The 14,278-nt window shown below is 36.4% G+C and overlaps 1 protein-coding gene across 6 annotated transcripts in view; it reads left to right on the top strand.

Annotated features, from left to right (window-relative positions):
* The first annotated feature begins 2,675 nt into the window (after nucleotides 1–2,675).
* Nucleotides 2,676–14,278, top strand: part of sdk1a (sidekick cell adhesion molecule 1a) — a 325,596-nt gene continuing 313,993 nt past the window's right edge. For 2 of the 6 annotated variants that reach the window (XM_059558845.1, XM_059558813.1), the window contains exon 1: nucleotides 2,680–3,835. In XM_059558845.1, the coding sequence (XP_059414828.1) occupies nucleotides 3,508–3,835 (328 nt within the window). In that variant the 5' untranslated portion in view covers nucleotides 2,680–3,507. Of the gene's footprint in view, nucleotides 3,836–14,278 lie in introns of all 6 variants that reach the window. The other 4 variants (XM_059558804.1, XM_059558837.1, XM_059558821.1 and 1 more) reach the window with 4 other exon arrangements.

The following is a 14,278-nucleotide window of genomic DNA, read 5'->3' as shown; positions in this document are numbered from 1 at the left end:
GATTGCACGCTCCTTGTGGTCCTGCCTTAGATAAGAGAAAGAAATGATTTATTGGATGCCAGTGAAGAAAGGTAGCCCAGTTTGCTCCGAGTCAAAGCCCTGCTTATTGAGATATAACCATGAACGTGGCCAGCAGGGGATGGGCTGTGACAGGCTTGAGGAAACGTGGGATTCGAGTGATCTCCAGACCACACAAGCAAAGAAGTAACCCATTTTCAACATATGAGACGGGCCCTTCTCAGACAAACAGTTTACACTAAATATTTATTGACAGGAAACAGAACCTGGATCTGAAAGGGATGAAATAAACAGGCCCTGCTGTTGCTGGCTTTGTCTCAACGCTGTTTGTCATGCAGAGAGGGCTCTGAAATAAACAGATGCAGAGGCATTTATGCCGAGCAGCTCGCCATATGCATCATCTCTTATCAGAAACATGAAAAGCTGAGCATGAACACAACATGCACCTTCAGTCAGGCGCAGCGACTAACACGCAATAATCGTGTCGGCTGTCAAAAAACCATCACGGGCCTCTTTGATTATGAAAAATCTCTCAAGCTTATGAATCACATGTATCACGGTGGTGAGGTGATAAATAACCCAGACATCATGTGACTCATCAACAGCCTTATCAAACATCCTCTCTGCTTTGACAGTTACAACGCAGGTAAACACTGAGAGCTCCACTTACAAGAATGCATTGACATGAACGATCTTGCTCAAATTTGTTAACATTGAAGAGATGAAAGGACTGCTTGTTTGGTATTTGTATTGCGTTAATAGAACATAATCTGCATTCATGAAACCGACTGTTTCCTGCTGTGATGACAAAGGCATTTTCTTCGCTATTTGGCTCTCCTTTTCTTTCTCTCTCTCTCTCTCTCTCATAAATATCAGTTGCAGAATGAATTATTAGACTGGCCTGAGCTATTAAAGACCACAGGTAGTGTCTAGACTCAATGACACATTCAGGTGGATAATACGTGGCATTTACCGTCTTAATTACAAAGCATCAAGATAAAGGTTTGGGTTTCTAAAGCTGAAGGGTTTTGTGACAATGTTAGTATTATGATATTAAGCACCGAACACTGCACTGTACATGTTCTCTAAGATGTTTTTCAGTATGTTGATATGAGTTTTCCTTTTGAAAATCTAAAATAGGTAGTCCAAACACCTCACCTTACCTTTTTTTTTATCAGTTGTGTGTATACTCTTAAAAATAAAAATTCCATAAGGTGCTGGGTTTTTTTTAGCCATTAGAAGAACCATTCTGGGCTCTCCAAATAACCATTTTCTTAGTGTAAAGAACATTTTAATAATCTAAAGAACAATTTCCCACTATATAGAACCTTTTGTCCTGTGGAAAAGGTTCCATGGGTGTTAAAAGTTAATAAAGAGCCTTTATTTTTTAAGGGAGCAAAAGCATGGTTACGCCAAAGTTTAATACTTATAGGGCTAGAAGTTTGATTAAATCCCTACAATTTCCTACTGTTTATAAAGTGGAACATATGAACTCTAAGAGCTCAAGTCATTTAATGGAATCATTCACTCGGAAAGACAAGCAACTTTGTGCCCTTTCAGGTCAATTTTCTTGTTTCTGACATCAAGGCTAAACCAAGCCATTTATCTCTGTAGAACAGAAAGCCGATTCACACATATTTACATAGCCTGAGTTGTGTTAATTAACATAAACAACCAGGAAGTATGTGAGACAATTTGATCTGATGATAGAGGACAGAAGAACAAAAACTCTGTGAATGAGAGGTGAGTTAAATACTTAAGGCCAAAAATGGCCATATTTCATGTATGACCTTTCATTTTACTTTGTTGCATATAACTTAATGAGCATTATCAAGCTTAAGTGACACTACAATAAAGTCCTTAAAATATTATGTGTCTGCAAAAAATAAGAAGCTAGCCTACTTTTAAACAATAATAAATAATTAATATGAGATCTTTACTTAAGAGCAAGTATTCATAATATAACATTTTCATTTTCATTTTGTGAAGGCAAAATGATTAGGTGACTATATAACAACATACATCAAAACTCATTACATATTAGCTTCTTTACAGAGTGATTTCTAGACTCAAAGTCACATTTAAAAATAATTAAATTCTGTTAGCCTGTTAGCTAGCTTAGACATACAGCTTATTCAGTCTCTGTAGTTATATTTTGTTTTCTGATTTGTTTTAATAAGAGAATGTTTTATATAGTCTAGTTTTTGATATGCAGTGTGACAGCTTTATAGCTACGACTTCTACCAGTTATTTTTAGTTTAAATTTCTTCATAAATACGTGTGGAGAATCTGTAATAATTAAATAACGACAACAATTATATTTTGACATAACTTTCACTAGCCTACTGATAGGGAGCTCAAGCGACCGTTGATGTGTTTACTAGCTACTTCAGGGGAACGCGCGCGATTGTTTTAAAACCAAACGTCTGACTGGAAGCACTATGCTTATTAGTTTGCCGAAAAGTCGTTTTAAAACGCTACGGAAATGTTCCTTTTGTAATATTTATAATTAAATGTAGCCTATACTCGTAACGACCCCCAGTCACAACTATTTGTTTTAATCTCCTCGAAGGCATTTTTCCGATACGACCTCCGTATAATTCTGACCCGTGATATATAAACAAACACAGCACTGCTGCAATACTCGAGTCCCTCTGAAGGACTGTATAAAGTATTGCCTCCAGCAGCGGCAGCCAATGAGTCTTTTGCGGGGCGGAGGTGAGTGAGAGAGACTGCAGCTCTCAATGGAAGTTGCTGTAAGTGCGTTGGACCTGTACACTACATTATTTCTCTCGCTTCAGTTTGCTGTGAGCCAGAGCAACGAACAGCCGCTTGTTGCTTTAGCTGCTCAGAAGTACGCTGGGATAGCGGTGATGTCGATTTACTCATTCGCTTTTATAGTCATATTCGCTGCGACGTTTCATCGGGCACTGCCGGTGAATTGAAGAGAGGTCTTATTCATTAGTACGCATACAGTTTTTTAGGTTGGTTTAGGTGGCTTCGTGCATGCAACCGTCTGGATGGATCCTTATCGCTAGTTTGTGCACATCAGTCGATCGACAGTTTGGTTGGTTAAGGTTTGCAACATGTTGAAATAACAGAAGGAGCAGCACTGCATCTGCAAAGTAAGCGCGGCTTTCTTGCGACTTTTTGGGGATATATCAGGCGAAGTGCTTGTGCTTTTAAAGTGGGCTAAATGCCATTTACGAGAGGAAATAAAAAAGGCTGACTGGATCCTGTAAAGTGAATCAATGTGGTGTCATCAGTGTAATGCATAAATGTAATTACAGGCAGACTCAGTTTATTCATAAACCCATAATGACGTGTGTGCAGTGATCGCGCGCAGTACCTGCATTTAACTGTTCATGAAGAGCACATTATTTGCCGACATCACCGGGAACTTTCGACTGGATGTAATGCACACGTTGTAACACTGTTCTCGTTCATAAGAGTTCAACTTCGCGGAACGGAGCGCGCGCGTTACCAGGAATGGATGCCGGTGGATCTGATCCCACAGAGAGACAGTTCACAGGTCTGCCTCGAGCACACCGAGCCGGGAGACACAACACGGCAGCGGAGGAGGACAGTGTTTACTCGGGAGGCGACGCTTCCCGTACTGGCCCAACAGCACTTCTCGCATGTGTGGACGAGAATGCCATCATCATGTGTGATCCTAAGAGCGCTGCCACCAAGATTTTGACCCGCTTCTCCGGGAGGAATGTCGGCGGGAATGGAAAGAGAAAGTTTGCGTTGTGCACTTGGAGTTGGTGGGCGTTTTTCTGCATGCACGTCCACGTGTTGAGAGCGGTCACACAAGGTAAGAAAACCGTATTACCACTTGATGGGCTTTGAATATGACACAGCAGCTTCATATAAAACACTTCATTGTTCTGATACATGGGTGATTCTTCAGTTACAGGCGCTTTTCACTGCATGCAATAAGTTAAACGTGTAACTTAGGCTGCTTCCCTCGAATAAATAGCTGAGCATGGCCTTGATCAGATATCAATTTTACATTTTGGTGTAAGTATTGTATGGGGTGCAGTTTTGATGTTATGTGTGAGTTTTTTTTTTTTTTTTTTACAGTTTTTTTTTAATAGAGAAAGTTGAATAAGACTTGAACATGCTAATGCGAGTTATCTAGCTAGCAGTCATTTTATGGAAACAGTTTGTTCTTCAAAAATGTTTAGCAGCAGCAGGTTTGAAAATACTAACCGTGTACGTTACATCAATATCAGATTCACTAAAAATGTTATATGTATTTTAAAAGTTTATTCACATGGTTGAAAATTTTACAGCTATTTTAGGAGGAAAGTTTGAAAAAACAGTGGAGAACATTTTGGCTTATCTGTCTCAGAAATTAGCATTGGCTCAGTACAAAAGTTTAAATTTCTTTTAATCTGTTTTTTTTTTTTTTTTTTTTTTAACTTTTGAGAAAAACTAAAACCAAGTGGACAAAAAAGTTCCCTACTTGAAAAATCACTAAAATTCTATAGCTCAACTTAATGGTTTCATATTGGAGATTATGAATAGTGCATGATCAGTGTGTTTGACACTGATGTCATAAGACTGCCGAGCTTGATTTCAATGATAATGGAAAGTCAAATATCTGTCTGCCTGTGCAACAGACAGTTGAGCTGAGATCGCTGGACCTGAACAATAGAGGAGTCATTAGGTCAGACTGCATGCATGGTCACAGATGGCATATGCATCCTTTGGCTGTGATTCCTTCTGTAATGTTTCTCATACAGGGAAAATATGATGCCTGCATATGCATAGTGGGCCACTTGGGGATGACAGTAACAGTTGGCTTGCTGAGAAAAAAAAGTGACTGGTTATTGCTGTTAAAAGAACTCTTGATGTATGTTTGCTTTATGTATTGTGTTGTTATGAACCTGATGATGCAGCTGGTTTTGACAGAACTGGTGCAGTTTATTTTTATGAAATTAGTTATTTTAGACGTTGGGGGGTATAATAGAAGTGATCAACCATGTGTGACTAATAATGTCAGGCTCTTTTATTCTTCTGTCAGTTTATTTTTATTGAAAAATAACCAAAACAGCATGCCTTATTAAAAATAACATTTTTAATTCCTTAACACGCCACAGATTAGAGTCATTTTCTCTTTGTAATCAAAAGGATAAATGATCTAAAAAAAAGACACTAAAACTCTTTTGAATACAACCTCATTCTGCTTTAAGCTCTTTCCACCCACAATACATGTATTTTTGTCACTTGTGCCATTTGCATTCCTGAAGGCACCATAAAATTAGTGGCAGCAGTTGTCTTTGTGGGGAAAAAACAACAACTGATGTTCAGTAAGGGATTTAAAGGTGTTTTAACCAGCTAGATTGAGCTATAAATATAAAAAGTAATGATAGAAATATGTGAAGCCTGAAACCTACTTTTTGGTATGGACAGTGTTTTGTTTTTATATAAAAAAGAAAAAACGGTGACTTCTCTCTACAACAAGAAGCAGAATTAGCTACCATCCATAACACAAGTACTTTGCCAGTCTGAAATATTCAAGTGTGATATTTTTTGCCTTTCATGATAAACACTCACTAAAGATAAAGCCCTAACACTATAGAAAGAGAAAAAGTGTCCACTTAAAGGCTTAATTCACATAATTAAGCCCCCCCCCCCCCTCTCAGGCTGTCCAAGATGTAGATGAGTTTGTTTGTTCAATTGAACAGATTTTGAGAAATTTAGCTTTACATCACTTGCTCATCAATGGATCCTTTGCAGTGAATGGGTGCCATCAGAATGGGAGTCAAAACATCTGATAAAAAGGAAAGGAAAGGACATAACGTGTGGTGTCCCATACTGGGAATTTTTGCTCTGCATTTAACCCATCCAAGTGCACACACAGCAGTGAGAAGTGAACAAACACACACCATGAACACACACCTGAGCAGTGGGGAGCCAATACTGCGGCACCCAGGCAGCAGTTGATGGGTTCAGTGCCTTGCTCAAGGGCCTCACCTCAGTCGTGTTATTGAGGGACCTACAATCCCTGTCGGTACCAAGACTCAAACCTGCCACCTTCGGATTATAAATCCAACTCTCTATCCATTAGGCCTCAACCCCACAAACACATCACCGTAATCCGCAAGTAATCCACAAGTAATCCACACAAATCATTAAGGCAGTTTGCTTTTCAGACAAGACAACGTTTACCTTTCAGTCATACAATTTTTCACTGGAGAATGAATAAAGGGTTTTAGCTGGGAGCAACAGTTTGATGTTAAAAACATCTTAATGATACAAACACAAAGCTTTTTGTTTCACAAGACATTAATTGATGGACTGGAGTTGTGTGGATTATTGTGATGTTTTTAAGTAACTGTTTGGACTGTCATTCTTATGGCACCCATTCACTGCAGAGGATCCATTGGTGAGCAGGTTATGAAATGCTGAATTTCTCAAAATCTGTTCAGGTGAACAAACAAACTCATCTACATGGATGGCCTGAGGGTGGGTGAATTATTCCTTTAAGGTATATTCTTATCATATTGAGTGATCTTTAGAGTAGATATTTAATTTCTTAATGCACCATTGGAAAAATAAATGAAATGACCAATCTGTTATTTGTATGTATAATGAATACTGTCTGAGCTATGCTCCAAAGTCTACTTTATATATGCCACTGTGGTTACTAATTAACTTTAAACATATGGAAACAGTCCTTGAATAAGCTCTTAAGAGGATGCATTGACCTCATATCAGCCGAGAAATGGTAAAGCAGACAATCTTTTTTTGTGTGTGTGGAGGCGTACAGTTACCGTAACTCACAGTTGCAGTATTTTATTGCATGCTTCCAACTTTATTTAATTTTTCTAAAGGTTCAGCGAAGTTGTTGAGGTGCATGCCATGTCAGCCAGTTCCCAAGTCCTGTGTCAAGGTCTTTTGATGTTTGGAGTGCTCCCAGCACTGTTCTGGGAATGGGCTAGATATTATTGATTTGATTTGAGAAGCCAACAGCATTATCGGAGCTAGCATATTGGAATGAGGTTGATATGTTAACCTTTTTGCTTTATTCAACGTGGCAATATAAATCTGAGTGTTAAGATTAGGTTTTTAAGCTCTCAGAGCCGCTGTTATTTTTATTTTTAGATAAGCCAAAAGTGGGAACGTTAAGAAAATGGTCACGGTTTGTGTGCAAAAGAAAAAGTTGCCATTTATACTCTAAAAATGCTCTTGGCTCTCATATTGATGCAGAAAAATCTGGGCAAATCTGGCTTTTTGCAGGTTTATATTTGTCTCAAATCATAAACTTCTGCTGGCAGTTGAATTTTCTGGCTGCTTGGGTCTGGCAGAGGACCACAGTGCCCTTAAAACCAAACACCCGGGCAGAGAGGGAGTTTGTCAAGCTGTAGCAGGTGCACAATCCCCTGCCTTGCTTCTAGAAAGGTCTCTGGGCTAATGATGTTTGTGCCAGAGCATTGTGCACGTAAACGTAGTTTCGTCCACAAGAAAGTGTTGGTGCCCCTGTATATCATCTGCTAGATGTGCCAGCAGACACATCCATCCGACTCATTTATGGCTGTAAACTTTTAAATTTCATTGCCTCGCCATCTGTGCTATCAGCTCCTGCTAAATTTTTCATTTTCTGCAGTGTCCTTCTGCATCTGAAGAATATGCTTCACTTTAGATAAAAAAAGTTAATATACTGTAATGTGACTTGGAAACTTAGGTGTGTTAATAATTGAACATTGTTGTAAATATTTCAAAATTACGTTATAGTGTCAGAGTGATACAAATCAGTAACATTTTTCACACTATGGCAACAAATGATTAATTCAGAATTGTCACTGTTATGGCATTACATTTAAGGTATACAGACAACACACACACACACACACACACACACACACACACACACACACACACACACACACACACACACACACATATATATATTGTAAAGACAAATGAAATAAAGAAAGAATGTTTTTGTGGAGGGGCAAGTGAAAAATATTGGTAGGACAAATAGAAATATGAGCTACTGGGGGGCAACTGGGGGTTGAGACCTGCTGCCATCATTTTGATTATTGATTTGTACACAAATCATTGTGAATGCATGTAATGCAAGAGCGGACATTCATTTCACAGCTGTGCAGTGCTGCCAGCTCGTCCAGGTGAAGGATACCGCATAGTATTTCATGTCAAAGTTGAGGAATTGCCTCCTATCTTCTAAATTAAAATGATAACTCCTGGCATGACAAATTGTGTCAGCTCTGCTTAACACAAATTTTTTTTTTTTTTTTAGTTAATTTTCATGTACTGCTTTAAAGAAAGATTGATCATCAAGACTTGTTTTCATGAAGGTTAATGAAATTAAGAGTTGTTTTTCTACAAGTAACATTGAGAAAATTAGCCGTTATTTTGTTTCCTTGATTGTATTGCTCAAACTTTGATTGTGTTTTCAGCTAATTGCAAAGTGAATACATTTTAATGACCAGATTTGGCACTTCAAATCACATCTCAAAAAAAGATTTACAGACTCTTCGTGAAAAAAAGATTCAGCAAACAATGAATGAATGCATGCAATGAATGGCATATCAAATTAGGGTTGCAAAGGGGTGGAACATTTCCGGGAACTTTCCAAAAATCCCTAAAAATTCTTGAAAGTTTTCAAAATATCTGGAATATTTCTGAAATTTACTGGAAACTTTCCACCTTTTTGCAACCCTAATCACAATACAGACTTTATTTTTATGGATTTGGTAGTTAAATGTGGACTTCTGTTGAAAGATAATCTTGTTTTATTATAAACACAAAGTCATACTGAAAAAGTCTCACTAGACATCTATTGGTACTTGACAAAAACACATCTCATCACAATTAAGAAGATGTGTGTCATTGTGTTATTAGAACAGGCTGCTAGTGTATGTCAAAGCGATCATGAGCTATCTGTAATCAGCAGGGTTTTAAATTTACAAAGTGCATCAATACCTTATTTAATTTCCATTGTTTTATAAGTGTTCTGTCATAACAATCATTAAGGATTGGTCACAATGGCAAACTACATTCAACAGCAGTCTAGTCAATATGACAACTGGCTCATTGGAAAGATTGCACCTGAACGTACCTTTACATACTTTTCACTGCAGTTTCCAGGAGGAATGAACATGTGGCAATAAAACACCAATAAAATGGCAAATGCCACTCTACATAGGGTAGAGTGTATTGTATGTGGTAGGTTAATTTCAACTTTAATAGAGTATTAACCTTTTAGCACGATTTTGTATCCACAGGTTTGTATCCAGAGAAAAAAGATGGAGACCATTTTTGTGGTCCTTGGCTAATATATAGTAAATTTAGCTGTGTTGTGTTTTTTAAATGTGCATCTCCAGACCTCTTGCATTCTGTTCCTTTCCGCTGCACTCAGTCTAGCTTTGTCTCAAATCCAAAATCAGCTTAAGTAGCGTTTTCCTTAAGACTAATTAGCTAACTAGTTCTTCAGGCAACCCCCTGACTTGTCTAGGAAATTTGTCATTTCGTACATCTCTATAATTCACAAAACCTTTTTACATAGAATCATAGTTTAAGCAGAAAGTTGCACAGAACTACAAAATGTTCATTCTTCATGTTCATAATTTTAAATATGAGCTCATTTGGGATCTGCCCAAGATTGAGATGCTTTTTAAATCTCATCAAGAGTAAAAATGGATTGCCAGGGTTCAGATGTAATGGAACAGAAAATGAATTGGAATTTATACATTTGAAGAATGAGTAAAATTGAAGAAATATATTCCTGATGGAGTCAGCAAGAATGTAAAGCTGCTGACCTAAAGCTAAGACATTGGGACAACATTGGAAATGAAAACAGATGACAGACTGCCACAAAGTAAATTTAAAAGTATTTAATGATTCTGGAAATGTAAAAAAAAAAAAAAAGTTCTTTGAAACATCTATTTTTTTACATATTTGCTGTAGACTTGTTGTGCAGATATATGACTTTAACACATTCTTGCTTGATTGATATTGATTTATTATACTAAACGTTACTAAGATTCATTGCTCAAAATGGTAAAGTTCATTCCCCAAGAGGATATATGCTACAAAAAAGAAAATTTTCTACCAATTTGTAGAATCAATACATGATACCAGTTTTATTCAAAACATTTTTTTGGGTAATTTCATGATGTTCTTCTGCGCTTGATAACATGGCAGTTACTGCCTGATTACTTTGGATAATATTATTCACAATTTAACTCAATGAGAGCATTGACTCCTAACACTCAAAGAGCTCTGAAAGCAATCTGAGTTTGTCATATCAGTAACGTCATAATAGGTCTAATTAGTTTATATGACGTTAACAGCATAACTGTTAGTGGTTACAAATGATTCTGTGTTTTTGAGGAAATGATTCAATGACTCGTTGATAAAGAAAAGGAGATTTTGTTCCTGAATGAATCTGTCTTTTTGAACGAATTGGCTGAATGAATGACTCACTCATAATAATTAACTCATAGAGTCACTTGTCGCCATCTATTAGCAAAACAATTTAATAACGGTGTAAAAATCCAAACTAATATATAGATTTACGGTCTATATAGAAACTAGCAAGCATGGAACTATTAAATAAAAAAATGAATAAATAGACAATATTGCTAAGCAAATAGACACCACATAACAAAAATTGTGTTCAATATTGTAACACTAGGTTGCATTTAAAAGGCGTTGATAAAGGAGTTGAAAATGAATGCTAGCAAATTTTTGTCACAAAAAAAAAATGGATTAATTGCTGCTACAGTACATCGATAAGCTAAGCAGATCGCTCTAACTGACAAAGCATATCTAAGCGAGAAGCATGTATTTCAGAGATTCACATATTTTTTAAGAATTCCTGAAAAAGCCCATTGAGTAAAACTGCTCTGTTGATATGATAAGACTGGGAGATTTACACATATAAAATGTGTCAGTTTCTGTGTCATGTCTTCAACATTCAAAGGGATCCAGGCTGTCGAGCAACTCATGTTCATCAGGTACAACAGACATGTTTGTGGTGAATAATTTATCAGATGATAACAGTTGCTCAGCCTGTCTGACTGTCGATCCCTAACAGGTTTAGGCAGCACTTTTTTGATTTCCAGTTATTTTAGCTGACATTAGAGCCCATTTTAAAGAGTGCAGTCACCTGTTGTGATATTTGGCAGGCTTGCAACCTACCGCAACAATAAAAGTCTTCGAACAATAACAGTACTCCTGTTTATAATGACTCCCATATGTAAGCTAATAAGATAATATCAGCTGGCACGCTTTCAGCTATTGTGTAATATAGACACAAGATGGACTTGACTCATGCTAGATAATAGGCTTTTCTAACTCATATGGCCAGCGGTGACCTTTCAACAGCCCTAGACATTTTTGTGTGGGAACCAAAATGCAATTTCATTTTTGCTTTGAAAGTCAAATCACACGACACTTCTAGTAATTCAGAATAGCAGAAAGTGTTTAAAATACATTTTGATTTGACTTGTTGCCTCAAACTTAATGTTATATACTTGTATACTATATTTTGTTAAATTATATTTTACCCCTTGTGAAGAAGTAAACTCTAGCATCATTTTAAAAATTGTACTTATTGTGGAATAATATACTTTGTGAATTTATTTATTTTGTTCTGACACTTATTTGCATGTTGATTGCAGTTTGATTAAAATAGTTTCAATTTATATAAAATGCAAATAGCTGAACTTTAGAGTGTTTGTGACATCTTACATATTTATATATGTGATTTTAAAATTTATTTTGGTCACACTTTATCTTAAGGTCCAGTTCTTCCTATTAATTAACAATTAACTATGACTTTTGCCCCAACAAACTCCTAATTATTGGTCTCCAAACTAAAGTGTTACTTTTCTTTTATATTGTATTCTTTTATTGAAATATGTTAATGTACTTCCGAATGTCTTTCAAAGCATTTGTTAAACTAAAATACTAAAATAAATAATTTATGTTTAAAATTTTATGTCATGTATACTGAAAGAGTACAATTTACTTTGAAATAATTTCAGCTTAGAAATTGCTAGTAAATTTCTAAAATAATTACAAAGGAATGCAATCAATTAAATGTGAATTTTGAATTAGAAAGACTGAAATAGTGTTTTCCAGTAAAACATACTCATAATCTTTGTTTTATCTATAACTTCAAAGAATCTGTTTTAGATATTTAAATACATTTTTAATTACAGATTTGTAATGATTAATTTGCAGTTTAAAAATATGTTAAGGTGCTACTGTAAGTTGCTTCATTGCTTGGTTAATGTAAACAACCTGCAGTTTAAAAGTCCTATTAATATTGTTAATGAATTGATCTTTTTTTAAACACAGGTGTTCTTTTGTTATCGTTACTTACATTTATGCAAGCAACTTACACTACATTTAGGCTATACACTTACTTTTTTTTTTTTTTACATTTTACCATGTGTGTTCTCTGGGAGTTGAACCCATGACCTTTTGCACTGCTAACTAGGGCTGTCACTTTTAGTTTGAAAATCGATTGCACAATTGATCGGACCAACCAAAAAAAGTTTAGAAAAGGAAAATAGGGAATCGATTTTAACCAAATACACTAGAGCTGAAACAACGAATCGATTTAATCGATAAAAATCGATTATTAAAATAGTTGTCAACTAATTTAGTCATCGATTCGTTGCTAAATAACTTTTATTGGACGTAAGCGGCTCATTTCGTGCATATTTCAAATCTGCGGTGACCAAAGTGTGGCAGTAATGAGCCACCGGAGGTTTTACTCAGCCAGTACAGCAGGAGAAGTAGCGAATAGCCAATAGCTGGCCTCGTTTTATGTCACGTGCTTCCCGAACAGCGTCTCTGCAGCATTTAGCGGGATGTGGGAGACTGGGAGTACTTTACTTTGAGCCTTCAAAAAAGAAGAGTAACCTGTAAACTCTGCACTACTGAACTGTTTAAGGGGACGTTCACATATCGCGTCTTTTGCGCGCTCAAGTTCGTTATTTCCAACACCGCATCGCATCGAGTTAAAAACATCTCAACTTTTCAGAATGCTGCAAGCGCATCGCGGGTCATGTGACAAGAACTAACCAATCAGCTTCATCCTTTCCCGTAACAACGTTAAAAGCTCAGTCAAGATGAAAGGAACAGCTGATCATAGTTGTATATGGATTTCCATTTTGAAATAAATTTAGTAGCAGAGCTACTGCAAGCGATTTTTTGAGCTGCAAATCCATTTATCCTTTGCTGAAATTTCCGCGTCTTCAAGGAGAGAGCACGTCATGGTTGCTTATCAAAGGCAGACGCCTCAGGGGCGCTTCGGAAAGAAGGAGAAAGCGGTGCGCCTAGCGTTCTCCACGCGTTTTTAGGCACGATATGTGAACGGCCCCTAAGACTTTTATTTGTGCAGATTCTCCAGTACAATGTTGTTTGCAAATGTTTAGTCGTAAAAGCTGATAACATTGCTTTTTAACAGTTAACATTTAAAGCTTTACAAACATGTTCTGTGATCAGTTTGTAGTTTTCCAGTTCAAAATTCAGTCGTGCAGCCTAATTATGACTGAATGAGAGAGGTAAATGTTTAAAGATATTTGAAATGCACTTTTTTTCTAAGTATTCACTGCTCTTTTTCACACAGCAGGTTTTATGTGTGTGACTGTCCAATTTTTTTTTTCTGGACAACCTTCTGATGGATTTTACTTTAAATTGTGAGTTCCATTCAGGTTTCATGCCACTGGCACTTTATTCGAAGGATTGTTTACAATTTCACAGCAAAAGCTATAAAGCTGTTTCCCAGTAAATAATAAAATACAATGCACTGCAATTTTATTCTGTTTTATCCTTATTCTTCGTGAAAATATGTTCTGAAAGATTCCTTAATAAGCTTCGTTCGGGATGTTAAACTACTTTAGGAGCTCCAAAGACTGCCATGGTGAAAACATTATTTTAAATCTCCTTGTGAAATTTGCTAGAGTATGGGTCAGTGTTCTGATTGCAGAAGAGTTCGACAAAGGATTACTAACACAATAAAACAACTCCAGGTATATTTTTGATTAGGATATGACAGTGCAAAATGGTTAAAATCTCTTAAAAATCTATGCTGAAGAATAAAGACCATTTATTAATAATTTACTTGGGGGGGGGGGGGGAAATGGAAAAAACTAAAATATAAGTACATAAACCGATTAATCGATTAATCGTAAAAATAATCGACAGATTAATCGATTATCAAAATAATCGTTAGTTGCAGCCCTAAAATACACTATTAATTTAAAAT

This window comes from Carassius carassius, chromosome 1 (genome assembly GCF_963082965.1).
Source record: "Carassius carassius chromosome 1, fCarCar2.1, whole genome shotgun sequence".
Classification (NCBI taxonomy): Eukaryota; Metazoa; Chordata; class Actinopteri; order Cypriniformes; family Cyprinidae; genus Carassius; species Carassius carassius.
This window is presented reverse-complemented; position numbering and strand designations above follow the sequence as displayed.